Below are 15,168 nucleotides of genomic sequence, written 5' to 3'. Positions count from 1 at the left end.
TGAACTCCAGAAAGGCAGAGACTCGGTTATCTACCACTGCAACCCTGTGCCTTAGTGTATTCTTAAACACATCAGGATCTCAGCAAACATTGTCTCAAAGACAGAAAATCATCATCCCCACCCAGCCCTCTAGCTTATTATCTCAACTATTGGGATTTCTTTAAGAGTGTTTGTGAGAAGTTCTGTATTAGACAAATGTGGGGGGGGTTGTTTATTTTATTTTATTGTAAAGATGCTGTACAGAGGGGTTACAGTTATATGAGTAAGGTAATGAGTACATTTCTTGTCAAGCATTGGCTGTGTGTGTGTGTGTGTGTGTGTGTGTGTGTGTGTGTGTGTGTGTGTGTGTGTGTTAACATTCCCAAGGATCATTTGGGTCAAACACAAAAATGATTACCACCATAATCCCACAATTCAACAAAAAAAAGTATCTTCCCTAAAATGATTACCACCATAATCCCACAATTCAACAAAAAAAAAGTATCTTCCCTTTCTAGGGATTTAGAAAAAATGAGGCCCAAATCATAAGTTAGGTGAAAACAAAGTTTGTTGTCAACTAAAATTTTGATGATGGGGATTAGGGAACTCTTCATACAAGAATTATAATGATAATAGCTAATCTACATAAAGTACCTAAAATGTACCAGGCTGTCCTCTAATTACCTGACACTCATTAGGTCATTTAATTTTTTACCACAACACTGTGAAGTAATACTGTTATTGTCCCACTTTTATAGATAAGGAAACTGAAATGCAAAGGAAAGTAGCAATGCTCCCAAGAACATGGATCTAAGTTCTAGAGTTGGGATTTAGATCCAGAAAGTCATCTTCAGGAGCATTTACAACCATGCTATCATACTGTGGCATGTCTATAAGCCAAAGCTATTTTCAAAAGTGAGAGGTAATGGCAACACTTAGCAGAGTCACTGGATTTACTTTCATATAGTCAAATGACATGGATATATTTATCCAAATCTGAAGTAGATCACCGAAGTCAGGAAAAATGAGCAAAGGAGAATCAGGAGCATGGAATGGTTGAATCCAGTTTCCAGTTTAATAATACATTCTAAATAAGTCCTTGAAAAGGAAAGAACATAACTACTTAGGCCAACCTACATAGTAGTAAGAAAAAGGTATTTGAAACCTCGCTCTACCACTTACTAATGGACTGACTTGGGTTTATGGAATGAGTCTGAACCTGTTTCCCAAGAGAAGGAGAAAATAATACTCAGCTCGTGGATTAGACATAATGCATGCAAAACACTGGCATGGTTGCCAACATGTACTAAGTGATCAATAAACAGAGCTTTAATTACATAAAGGAAATGAGCACACCCATAGATTCTCTCCTTTTTGAAATCTTGGCCAATACTTTTATTCTACCTTGTCCAAATTAATTGCTTCTTCCTTTGGCTCTTAAAGGAAGTCCCTGGAATTTTATTAGTCACTCAGTTTGAATCATAAAAGGTGATGACATAGCCATACTTACCCTCATCCATTCCATACAATTATCATGAGCATTTTCTATGTCTCAGTGCTATGCTCAGGCCCTGGGTGTTCAGTGATGGATAAACTATGGTTACCATCCTCAATGGGCTATAGGCTTTTGGGATAACCTAGGACTGGTATGCCCAATCAAACAGTATGTTTTTTCCCCAATCAAACAGTATGATTATTATTTTATCATATTTTTCCTGGGAAATCTTGATACTGTTGGACTTCCAGACACTCATGATTTAGCCTTTCTTTGTAAGGTATTTTCAATTCTTAAAAAATTTTTTTGAGATAAAGTTTTGTTATTCAGCCCAGGCTACCCTCACTTGTGATCCTCCATCTCAACATCCTGCTGGGATTACAGAGATACACTACCATGTCAGGCTAAGTTGTTGCTCAATTTAGTTTCTGAAGGCCTTAATCTAGCTGAGTTTTACAACATATACCTTAAAGAATAATACTAAATGCTGGCCTAGAAAAGCCCCTAATGTTCATTTTCTGGTGGTGAAGGACTTCACTCTATAAAGCAAGAATAGAGCTCCTCAAGGTCAGCAATCAAGACAGTCCTTGCTTTATAGCTGATCGAAGTGTGTACGATTTAAATGGTGACTTTTCCGTGAAGTCCATGAAAAGGGCTGTGATTGGGTACCCACTGTCCCTCTAGCCTGTGGATATGGAAATCATATATATATATATATATATATATATATATATATATATATATATATATATATATATATATATTCTGTTTTCTGTGTGGAAACAGCCACCGATGGTAGCCGTGACTAGCCCAAGATCACACAAATGAAGGACAGCAAATACTTTGTTACTTGCTATACTGTCTGTAAGACACGATTCATTTTCATATGCCAAGCATTGGCTGAAAAAAAGCTTCACAGGCTTTTTCTTGTTTAATCTTCCAGACAATTCCATGAAGGAGGTGCCCTGATTTTTCCCATTTCACTGATGAGAGGAGACTGAGGTCAAGAGATTTTTCCCAAGGACATCTAGCTGCTAACTAGCCCCGTCTGTTGGTTCTCATTAGATAGTGGTTGACATCGGAATAACAGCCTGATACTTTACCTGTACATACCTACACCAGGAGCTAGTGGAAGTCTAGAGAAGAGAAACTGGGTGGCGCTTGGGTGGGACTGGGTGCTTGGAGGGAGGGCCAGGGGTGGAGCCTTTGGCTGGAGGTTCACCACTGGCCTTCCAGTCGGCAAGAAAGTCCCACCCTCAGCAGAAAGAGTGCGAGGATTGGCCAAGTGAAGTTGATCGACGGAACAGAACGCGAACTGCGATTCGAGCAACGGAGGCGGGGGTCTGTAGCCGGAAGTGGGAGCAGAGGTGGCCAAGGCGGGCTGCCCGGAGTGAGGGAACGCTGCGGCTGCCACTTTGTGGAGAAGGATCCCGGGCGGCTGCTGGGACCTGAGGAGATGGAGGAGCCGGGGCTGGGTTCACAGGTGAGTGTGACCAGAACGTGGCTGTCCAGTGTCTGTTTTGTTTGTAGCTATGAGAAGGAGAGCGTGGATGTGCGGCAGCTCCGTGAGGGACTCCGGAGGCAGGGGGGCCGGGGAGAGGGGGGCTGGGAAGCCGGAGCTTGGAAACGACGAGAATGACGCTGGCAGTTCGCTCTGGGGCCACCGGGGAGGAAAAAGCGGGGGCCAGACGGGCAAGGGGCGGGAACTAGCAACGCGCAGCGTCCATCCGGAGGCCGGGGCTCCCCCTCGGGGATGGGAGCCGCGTCCCAGCCGTGGGGCCTCGGTGGATCCGGACGGGGATGGGGTGAGGTGTGTGTGTCGGGGGCGGGGGGAGGGGGAGCCATTCGGAGAGCGTTGTCAGGTGACGTACCTGTGTTGGCCCCACGGGTCTTGACCTTGGCAGAGGGTCTGGGTGATGCAGGTGATTTAAAGGTCCTAGCCTTCCCCTCATTTCAGCTCAGCCCCGGCTCTTGTTCTCCAGACTCTCGATTCCTCCTTCAGAGAATTAAGACAATGTGTGTAGATCCAATGTGTGTGGATCAGAGGGTATATGCAAAACCCCACGACGCAGTTCAGTGGAGGAGGTTCCCGTCACCTCAAACCACATGTAGTAGAACAGCGGGAGCCAGTGTGGGAAGTTAAAAGAGGAGGTGGGTCTTGCTTAGCCTCAAGAGAACTAGAATCTTGTCATTTCGACTGGGCCTTTTTTTTTTTTTTCCCCACTGCCAGGGATGTTGACTGCCAAGTTGTAGTTCTCATTAATTTAATAATATTGAATAAATGAGTCATTTCCAGATTTCAGCCAATTTTTAGTGAATGCTTATCATATGCCTGATGCTTTTTAAACAAATTTTTATTGTAAAGATACTGTACAGAGGTTACAGTTACATGAGTAAGGTCAATGAGTACATTTCCTATCTAGCATTGTTTACCCCCTCCTTTGTTAGTCCTTTACTATCCCTTCCCACCCCAACTCCTTGCCTGATGCTTTTATATGTATCATTTTATTCCAGAATTGAAGTATTCTTTAAAAAAACACCTCTTTTAATTCAAATACTTAGGTTTAAATTTTCAAGCAATTTGAAATAATTTCAGCCAATTTTAGTGAATGCTTAATATATGCCAGATGCTTCTGTATGTACCAGTTTATTCCAGAGATTGAAGTATCCTTTTAAAAAAAAAAGACTCCATTTAATTCAAATCGGTGGTAGATTTTCAAACAATTTGAGATAATTGGATTAATTGGATTGCAAAATAATTTCAATCCTGAGACTGTTCCTGATGCTCTCAGCCCCCCTTCCCTTCTTTTAGCAGTCTAGTATAGCCTTACTTGGGGAAATGTCAAGGTGTTCTTATTGGGTTTTCTGGAGTTTTGAAGGAATTAAAAATTGTCTTAGGAGAGGTACATATTACAATAGGGGATACTCTTCCCATGGAAACTCTGTCTTCTTTTTCTCACACAGCCTCAAAGACACGTTGATTGGAGTAACTACCATGTTTTAATTACTGCCACTCCTGTATAAATGCCTTCAAGGACTTAAAGTTCACTCCTTCATGAAGGGGAGATAACTCTGTTCCAGTGCATAGGAAGGGAGAATGATTTGGAGGTTGAAATTAATGGGTCAAGGTAGAAAGATTGTTCTTGATGTTAATAATAATTGCTACTGTTAATTTTTTTCAATTATGATGTGAAGATCTTACCTATACATGGTGCCATACACAGCTTGTGAAACTGTATACAGCTTGCTAAATACTTTCTATTTTCTTACTGTGATTCTGTGAAGTGGGAAGGAATGATTTGAATTTTAGAGGTGAGAAGTGAAGCTCAAAATATTGTTGTCACTTGTAACAAAGAGTAGTGAAGTGATAGAGCAAAGACTTCATTCATTTACTTAGCAGATATATTTTCAGGGGCCACTAGGAATTGATGCCATTCTTGATGGCAGAGAAAACACAACTAAACAACATCTTTGCCCATGTTAAATTTTATTCTCTTAATTCCAAGTTCAAAGCTGATAGGTTTGATAGATTTTTGCCAAATTTTCCCATATAGTCTGGTCCCAAACTTCATCCAGTTCTGACTTCATCTTTTACTATTCTTGGTTGCTCAGTGAATTCCAGCCATGCTGGCCTCCATGCCTTCATATTACTACTACTGCCTGAAATGCGTTCCTTTTGTAGCCTCATGACTTATTTTCCCTCTCCTCTTAAAGTCTTAACACAAATACCACTTCAATGTGGCATCCTCTGATCCTCATGTTTAAAACTTCAGCTACTGTCAGCAAAATTCCCTGGCCCCTACCTTTTTAACAATATTCTTCTCCTCAGCATTGAATGTTACTTAACTTACTCATTGATGGATGGATGGTCTCTTTCCCTTCCACTGAACTTAAGTGGTATGACAATAGTGATATGTGCCTGGTATCTGCAGCAGAAGTCAGAACTGGATGAAGTTTGGGACCAGACTATATGGGAAAATTTGGCAAAAATCCATCAAACCTATCAGCAAGGAACCAATGAGTGTACTTGGAAACAACTCTGGTACTTTTGTATCATGTCATTTTTTTAATGGTTATTTCTCATATTCCCAGCCACCAGTGTTTTATTTGATAAGGACTGATAGTGACCCTCATTAGAGTTTGTAGATATTGGGTTTCTCTTAAATTAATGTCTGTTGTACTTGTTTAGTACCTAAAAATAATTTGACTTTTCTTTTTATTGGTCATGGGCTTGAACTCTGGGTTTGGGTGCTGTCCCTGCGCTCCAGCTCAAGGCAAGCGCTCTACCACTTGAGCCACAGCGCCACTTCCAATTTTCTAGTGGTTTATTGGAGATAAGAGTCTCTCGGACTTACCTGCCTGGGCTGGCTTTGAACCATGATCCTCAGACCTCAGCCTCCTGAGTAGCTAGGATTACAGGCATGAGCCCCTCACGCCTGGCCAATTTGACATTTTTAAGCAAGAAATTTTGCATAATCCATTATAGCTTAAAGGTATTCTAGCCACCTGTTATGGATAGCAAGCCACCCCTAAAACAGTACCATGAAACCATGCTTGTGGACTCTGTGCTTCAAGAATTTGGGCATGGTAGTTCAAGGTGGTTTGTTTCTGCTTCACTATGTCCAAAGCCTGCCTTCATCAGAAGGTAACTCAAATATCTGGGACTGGTTTTATTTAGGGGTGTCTTCAGTAACAGGTCTGGCAGTCAATGCTGACTTTTAGCAGAGATGCCTAGTTGTGGCCTAGGCTAATGCACAGCATGTGGTAGCAAGATTCTAAAAAAAGACTTCACAAGAGACAGGAAGAGGCTGTCACTTTCTAAAGCCTAGGCTTGCAAACTGGCACAGCATCACTTTCTGTAAGATTTTGGTGGTGAAATAGTCACATAGTTTAGGAACTGGAAGAAGAAACATAGACACTTCCCCATTCCCCACTTCTTGGTGAAGTAGCGAGAAATTTGGAGGCTGTGTTGTTAAAAAGAATCACCAAAGGTATATGACCTTTACATACTTTTTAAAATACTTTGTTCTGCTCCCCCCACCCCCCGTCCACCCCCAATAGAAAAGAGTATTCAGCTAAATACTTGTCTCTTTCTTGGTAGCCCCTTGCCCTTACATCCCTTCCCTATGTATCTGAATTAAAAGCCAATCAAAACAGTCCTTTGAGGCATTTGTGGACAGAGGAAGTAAAGTGAAACTGAATCAAAAAATACTTGGAGCTGGAAAGCTTTTTGTGAATAAGCTTCAGCATGTCCATGAACACCATGAAATGATATGTAAAGTTAGTTTGTACAATTTTGTGCATTCTCTGAGTAAGAGACCTTAATAAAAGACAATCTCAAGAGACAAGAAGAGGTCTTAATACCATTACGTCTTAATATCATTTCTAAATATACATGATAATAGGTTTTTAGACCTCTTGCTCTAATTCAAAACAGAAGTATTAGCTTGTTTTCTGTTGATTTATGGAAGCATAGCAGGGGAGTCTAGGGCCCAAGATTCCTGATGCATTGCCTTTTTTTTTCTCTTTTTATTCAGATGGTCCAGTTATAATGATCTTGTTTGATTACTGTATCATTCTTTTTTGGGGGGGAAAGGGGTGCGTCGGTCTTGGGGCTTGATCTCTGGGCCTAGGAGCTGTCCCTGAGCTCTTCAGCTCAAGGCAAGCCCTCTACCACTTGACCCACAGCACCACTTCCCGTTTTCTGGTAGTTAATTGGAGATAAGAGTCTCATGGATTTTCCTGCTTGGGCTGGCTTTGAACCATGATCCTTAGATCTCAGCCTCCCGAGTAGCTAGGATTTACAGGCGTGAGCCACTTGCACCTGGCTTACTGTCACATTCTTTATTCTAAGGCCTGAGGAGTAGTCTTGTTTTACTAGATTTGGGGAATGCAAGAGGGAATATAATTCCCTTGAAAGTTGGGAATCTTGTCTGTGTGTTCATTGCTATATCTATGTCTAGAACAATGCCTGTTATATCATAAGCATTTAGTAAACTATCTGATAAAGGAATAAATTAGCTAGCACCAGTGGTTCACGCCTGTAATCCTAGCTACTCAGGAGGCTGAGATCTGATGATTGCAGTTTGGAGCCAGCCCAGGCATGAAAGTCCTTGAGACTCTTATCTCCAATTAACCACAGAAAACCAGAAGTGGCACTGTGGCTCAAAGTGGTAGAGTGACAGCACCCAAGGCCAGCCCCATGATGACTCCTCCCCCCTCCCCCCAAAAAAGAATAAGTTGTAGCCAAAATTATATCTTGTTCATCTTTAATCCTCAGTCACCTAGTATGGTGATTGGTACATAATAGGTTCTTCATACTTCTCTGAGTGAAAACTCTAGAGAACTGCGAATTCTCATCAGAATTTACTTTATTCTGTTCCCTTAATATTGTAGATAGCTTTGTAACATTAAGGTTCCATATCTGTCAGTGCTGTTTTTATTCAGTCAGTATTGACTGTTGGAACAGCTCCTTTTAGGACCATCTCATATGGGAGCCGGATAAAACTTCATAGGTATATCTATCTGTTCTCTTCATTTTAGGAACTAGAAACTGGAACCAAAAATAGAGTAGAGGATTTATTACTCTCCAATGTAACCATGAAAGGCTTTGATTAGTTAACACTTAACTTCATCAGTTCAGTCAGGAGGAAATAGGCTTCAAGAATACTGCAGAAACAAGACTCAGTTTCTTTCCTAAATTTTGCAACTGAGGGTTGCCATCCTACTTCTTTACATGTCCTCACCACCATCTTCTTAACTTTCCTTCAATTTCATACAAAACACAATTTCAACTCTCCCTCTTTGAACATGGGGATGTGAGCCAGTGGCCAAATTCATGTAGTCATAGTTGTTATTCTGAGTTCACACTATTTTTCTAATTTATGATAACTAATTAATAGCTCATTATATATTCATGGTAAGTTTTTAGTGAGAGTCAATGCAAACACATTTTTCAGCTTAACCTTTTTTTATAATTTTGAATTCTTTTAGTGAGTACTGACGTGTATTAGATTGTCTTAGTTTTATACTTTATGTGAATGATGAAAAAGCACTTGCTATGAATAGACCTATCAGCTATGCCGTTTTATTATTTGTGCTTATATTGTTATTGTTTTAATTCATTAAGTTTTTTTTGGGGGGGGGAGGGTCTGGTCGTGGGGCCTGTACTCGGCCTGGGCGCTGTCCCTCAGCTCTTCAGCTCAAGGCTAGCACTCTACCACTTGAGCCACAGCGCCACTTCCAGCTTTTTTCTTTTTGCTTATGTGGTGCTGAGGAATTGAACCCAGGGCCTCAGGCATGCAAGGCAAGCACTCTACCAATGAGCCACCTTCCCAGCCCGATTCATTAAGTTTTTGTGGAAGCCATCTCAAACCACTTGCTCATTTTGGAAAGGTAATTTAGATAAAATGATATAATAAAGTTTGAAGTTTCTTTAGCTCAGTGTGTAAGTAAGCCAGGACTATTAATCCCACTGTTGTGTAATCTACAGGTTATTTATTAGCAGGCTATAAGGAGTGACTTGATAACAGTGTTAAAAAGTAATCAAGTAAAGCTTAAAAAATGCACACATTTATAGATACTTTAACTGTTTTTCCTCCTATTACCTAGTGGGTCACTGCCTGTATGGTCTGAACACATGTCTCACTTTGAGGACCATTGAGTTCAAACATAGACTTTATATAGTTATTTTTTGGTTTTGCTTTGGTCTGGATTTAGGTGAAAACTTCTTGTACTCTCTGGTCTCTTATTACCCATTTTTTCCATTTAGTCATAGATAATCTTTTATTCTCACCTTAGTCTGTGCATCTTTAATGTATTTCCCTATTACAATTAAGCTGCTGAAGGATAGACACTGTATTTATGCATTATAGACACATGATAGTCAATTCCTAAATCAATAAACTCATTTAATTGTATTTTATACCTTGAAATGTATAATAAAAAGAAAATAAAATGGATGTTTTCAATACCTTAAAGCATTATGAGTCCAATTTTCTGTGATAACAAATCTGTATATAAACTTACAAGCAGAAACAACTATATATAGTACACTATAAAAACAAGTAAAGATATAAAGACAGTCCACCAAAGAGAAAATTTGCAGAACCAGTATCTATAACAACAAAACACTCAAACTGATTAGCAGCTAGGGGTAGGTACAAATAAAAAACACAGTGCCATTTTTTTTTTCCATTTTTGGTAGCCATTATATTGACAAGATTGTAACCTTCCCAGTTACTTGGAAAAAGCACGCTTATATGCCTGGCTATTGGGAGTCTGAATTAGAAAGGATATTTACTCAGTATATATTTCTGTTTAAAATGTGTTTTTTGTTGTTGTTGTTGTTGTTTTTGTTTTTTTGTTGTTGTTTTTTTTTGTCGGTCATGGGGTCTGAACTCTGGGCCTGGGCACAGTTCCTCAGCTCTTCAGCTCAAGGCCAGTGCTCTACTACTTGAGCCACAGCACCACTTCCGGCTTTTTCTACTTATGTGGTGCTGAGGAATTGAACCCAGGACCTCATGCATGCAAGGAAAGCACTCTACCACTGAGCCACCTTCTTAACCCCTAAAATGTATATTTTAACCCCAAAGTTCTATTTTGGGGAATCAGTCGTACACAACTAGAATTGTAGGACTTTATACATTTGAAAAGCTGACATCAACCTGCATATAACATTAGGAGGATGATTGAATAATTTATACTGGATCCATACAATGTAGTAATATTCAACTGTTAACATGCATATGTTGTTAGGAGAGAAAAGCAAGTTGAAGAATAAATGAATACTGTGGTTCTAAACTTCGTTAAGTAAATGTAAAAAGGAAATAATTTAAAAATTATGTGTGTATGGTATGACATGTATATATATATATGTGTGTGTGTGTGTATGGTGTAGATATATCTATATCTATAATCCCTCAATAGAGCAAATACAGATGTAGATATAAATAAAGATAGACCAAGGTTAATGAATGTCTTTGTTGGTATAATATTGGAAGGGGAAGTTTCTAGGTTTTCAGCCCTTTATTTACTTGTACTGCTGAACCTGTAAAATTAATATGTACCAGTTTATACTTTAAATTCCCATCAAAACAATATAGAGGTTTTTCTACAAATCTTAACTGTGCTTTTTATTTCTCTTATTGACACTGAAAATGCTAAATATGTTCAACTTTTCTTGAACCTTTTGTCTTTTTCCAGTTGAGAATGATTGTAATTTTGGTTACATTAAAGGTTCTAGCTTTGTTTACATTTTAATAAAACTAATTGCAGATTTATTTTTAGTTTTGTGTGACTCTGTTTGAGTATTTAACAGAAAAAAAATCACATCCTACTTATTCAAAAGATTGTTTGTGGTTCTGCTTCTGGATAAGATGGAGTAAATACATTGTACCCTGTCTCTCATGAATACAGCTTTGAAGCCTAGTCAGAATTCAGATACCAGTTCTTTAAGGATTCTGAAAAATATAGAAGCAAGTAGATAGAAGACCAGAATGCAGAAACCTCCAAGCCAGTAGCTAACATATCTTTGCCCCTTTTGTTTGCCCCTAGCATGAACTTGAGACTTGGAAATAAGCATCTGTGCGGACAGAACTCCATGAAAAGCTTTTTGGTTCTCCTCAAAAAAATAGGAAAGGATTCTCCTGGCAGCCCAGGCACCTGAAACTCTGAGGAAGAACTTCCTCTGTGAAAGAGGAATTGCAATCGCAAGAAAGTAGTTCTTAGAGTTGACACCAAAACTACATCTCTCCATAAAAGCAAATTGGTAAAGTGCATTTTTTCAAAATGTAGAACCTCTTCATGAGAAATTCATGAGGGGGGGTAACTACAGACCAGGAGATACTTTTGACTCACCTATCTCATGAAGGATTTGTAACTAGAAAATATATTTTAAACAACTCTTAGCAGTAAGAAAACAGCCCAAATGAAAAATAGGCAGAGATTTGAATGGAAACTTCACTAAGATATACAAATGGCAAATAGACACATTAAAAGATGCTCAGCTTCATTAGCTACTAGAGATATGCAAATTAAGACCATGAAAAAGATACACTGTATACCTAGTATACTGATACGTGGCCAACTTAGTGGATATACTATAAAATCTTCTCTGTCCATTTCTGGTTCCCAGCCTTTTTTCAATCCTATATCATTTTCTGTTTACTCATACTATCAGTGAAAGAAGTGTTAAAATCTCCAACTATAATTGTAAATGTTTCTGTTCCTCTTTTCAGTTTCATCAGGTTTTGCTTCACGAATTTTTAAAGTCCCTTGAATTAATTCATATTTAAAGTTGCTTTGTGAATCAGTTGTTTTTTAAAATATATTTTGAAATATCCCTCTTTATTCCTGGTAATATTTCTGACATCTACTTTGTTTTATGTTAAGATAGCCACTACATTCCTTGTGCTTAATGTTTTTTCATGGCTTGTGGTATTTTTTTTCATGAAGATCTCTTTCCATTCTTGTACTTTCAAGCCATGTTTTATTGTGGCCCCCTGAGGTCTTCCCTGAATGCATAGTAGATCATCGAAGAATTCACTATTTTGGCTGGTCAGAGTTGGGACATTTTGCTGCCATGTGTGAATTCTGGTAATTGTTTCAGTTTACATTTCCCCAATTTTTTTTGCCTGGCCTGGTACAGTTCCCTATATATATATAGCACATTTCTGCCTTACCATCCTTGCCCTCCCATTCCCCCGCTAAAGTTGTAAAGTTTGTTTTTCGACATAACATCTTGTACATCTCATTGTTGCAATGGGTCCACCTGTATCCCTATTTAAACTATTTGTTTTTTCCCTTCCCCTCCACAAATTATACCAACATTTATCAAGCATTGTTGTCTACTTGGTTTTATATAAGTAATTAACAAGAGAATTTATATCTTGAATTTGTTAATTCTGCTACTTAAGAAGAAAAAGAAGATAAAAGTCTCATAAAACAAAGTGAACAAAATTTGCTATCAGGGAGCTGGGAAGGTGGCTCAGTGGTAGAGTGCTTGCCTTGCATGCATGAGGCCCTGGGTTCAATTCCTCAGCACCACATAAGCTGAAAAAGCCAGAAGTGGTGCTGTGGCTTAAGTGGTAGAGTGCTAGCCTTGAGCTGAAGAGCTGAGGGACAGTGCCCAGGCCCCACAACCAACAACAACAACAAAAAATTGATATCAGGCATTTATGAAGATTAGACACAAAAATTCTCATTTAATTGGTACAACCATTTTTAAGAAGGGTTAAGCATATCTTAGAAGCCATGTTTGTACTTCTCACAGCATTTTTCTTGAGAACTGCTAATATATATATATGCCTACAGATATGTACAAGAATAGTCATAGCAGTATTGTTTACAGTAGTCCCAAACTGCAAACAATGCAAATATCTACCCTTGGTACAATAATTTATAGTATGTTAATATTTCACAACATTATACAGCAATGAAAATGAACTAATTGTAGTAACTTTTCACAATAGCATAAAGCTAGTAAGTTCTAATATTAAGCAAAACAAATGATAAAAGATACATATATGATTTCACTTTTATAGATAGGAAACATGTAAGACAAACACAAATCACTTTTAGGATTATAAGGTAGGAATGAAGCTATTATGAAAAAAGAAAATTGTTCCTAAATGTCAAGAAATTTTCTTTACTATGAGAATGTGTTAGAGCATCATGCATGTCTTCAGGTACTGGCAGTACTGTTTCTTAGCGTGGGTGTTTCCATGGAGCTTATTTTATATTGGTTGCATTATACAAAATGAGAAATTTATTTGTCTGCATGTAATTTTTGAAATAACAATCCAGGAATATATACTATACCTCTGTGTCATTTCTTTAGAGAAAGCAATATAAACCTTATGAAGATGTACACTTTAGCTTAGATATTGGAGTTGAAGTTAATTAAATTGGTTGATAGGTCAAGGAATTGTAGAATTATACTTTGGAGTCTTTAAAAATATTTTATTTAGAATACATGTAAAATGTACATTTGATGTCCTTGTGCTTTGAGAAACTTCAAGGCTCTCACGTCTTCAGCTATTCCTTTCTTGCTCAAATACAATGTAGATATTTGAGTAGTTGAAGAGATTCAGTGAGCCTCATTTTTTCTGACTTTAACCCTTCCTTCTTCATGCCTGTCTCTTAAATATTTTAGCTGATGTTGACAGGTGTGAGAATTGCTGATCTAAATTAATTATCTGACAACAAACCCAAAAGGCTATTGTAAAGGAAAACAAAAATACAATATATAGAATGGATAATAGATTTTAAAGTTTATGGGCTTTCGTGCTTGCTCATATTCTACCTCCTTCCCTTCCGTCCCTCCTCCCCTTGTCCCTTCCTCCTCTCCTGTCTTCCTTTTTTCCTTCCCTAATTTTGGGGGCAATCTCCTGCCTAATTGTAAACTCAGTTCTTGAGATTAGAAATTCTCTATTTGAATCTTGCAAATCTTAGACTTTGTTTAAAGACGATACTTTGGCTTGCCTTTTGCTTCTGGTTCTAATAGGTGATCTGAAGTCTTAACACTTACTAATTCAATTGATAGTGTTCTCTTGACACTAACACTTTCCACCCCTAAACCTATAGTTACTTCTGTATTAGATGTCAATTATCACAAAACAAATTATCATACATTTAATGACCTAAAATAATATTTATTATCTCCTAGTTTCTTCTTGTCAGGATTCAAGGCATGGCTTAGCTGAGTCCCCTGCTCAGTCTCAGAAGTCTAACATCAAGGTTCAACTGTGTTCCGTGCTAGTTCTTTTCTGAATTTGTGTTGTTATGGGTAGAATCCAGTTCTTTGTGGATGCTTGGTCAAGATTTCTGTTTTCTTATTGGCAGTCACCACAGGGGGAACTTTGATTCCCAGAGGCGTCCTGAAGTTCTTTTCCATGTGACCCTCTTACTTGTGACCATAGCAGCAGGGTTCCAAGACCAGCAGGACCTGCTAACACAATCTTCTATAATATGACTACATCATAGGAGTGATTTCCTATCACTTTTGGTATAGTTTTAAACAAGTTACTTCAAGAGCTTGACCATTGAGAAGCAAAGAGCAGTATCCTTAGGGTGTCCCATGACAGTCTGATACCTGGTTAGTAGCCACAATTCTCTACCCCATTACAAATTAACAAACATCATTCATGCTTTATCAAATGATCTTTGTTTTTATGACAAAATATATTAAGGTTTTCTAATATTAAATGTGTTTTTTAGTAAACAATTCAGGGATAAAGAAAATCTCTAGGATGTATGTCTAAGATTCTAAGATAATTCTGATTTATTGATAGGAACAAATGTGCCATTGTATAATTGAACATGACACTAATTCTATTATATGTTTTATCAAATTGCTCTTACTCTTCAGTGCAGAAATCCCAACCATGGCCCTCACCCGCCAGGATTTGGTCGACATGGTGTCTGTGCACATGAGAACAAAGACCTTGCCAAGGCAAGAGAAATTCTTCCTCTCATAGAGGACTCTAGTAACTGTGACATTGTCAAAGCTACCCAGTAAGTCTTCCAAATGCTTTGTTTTATCTTTATGTTCTGTTGATTGAAATAACGTACAACTCACGGCACTTTATAGGTTTACATTTTCAGTGTACTCTACAATTCATTAATTCCAGCATTAAGTATGTTTGACATATCATTATCAAAGCACATAGTACAGTGTACCTCAGCTGTTGGTA

The 15,168-nt window shown here is 38.4% G+C and overlaps 1 protein-coding gene across 2 annotated transcripts in view; it reads left to right on the top strand.

Annotated features, from left to right (window-relative positions):
- Positions 1-2,850: 2,850 nt before the first annotated feature.
- Zdhhc13 (zinc finger DHHC-type palmitoyltransferase 13) overlaps positions 2,851-15,168 on the top strand; it is a 49,492-nt gene continuing 37,174 nt past the window's right edge. The window contains exons 1-2 of one of the 2 annotated variants that reach the window (XM_070032737.1): positions 2,851-2,957; positions 14,844-14,989. In XM_070032737.1, coding sequence (XP_069888838.1) covers positions 2,931-2,957; positions 14,844-14,989 — 173 coding nt within the window. In that variant the 5' untranslated portion in view covers positions 2,851-2,930. The remainder of the gene's footprint in view (positions 2,958-14,843; positions 14,990-15,168) is intronic. The other variant, XM_070032738.1, reaches the window with a different exon arrangement.

Source organism: Dipodomys merriami, unplaced genomic scaffold (assembly GCF_024711535.1).
Source record: "Dipodomys merriami isolate MVZ:Mamm:240054 unplaced genomic scaffold, mDipMer1.0.p SCAF_21, whole genome shotgun sequence".
Classification (NCBI taxonomy): Eukaryota; Metazoa; Chordata; class Mammalia; order Rodentia; family Heteromyidae; genus Dipodomys; species Dipodomys merriami.
The sequence above is the reverse complement of the archived record's forward strand: the minus strand, read 5'-3'. Positions and strand labels throughout refer to the sequence as shown.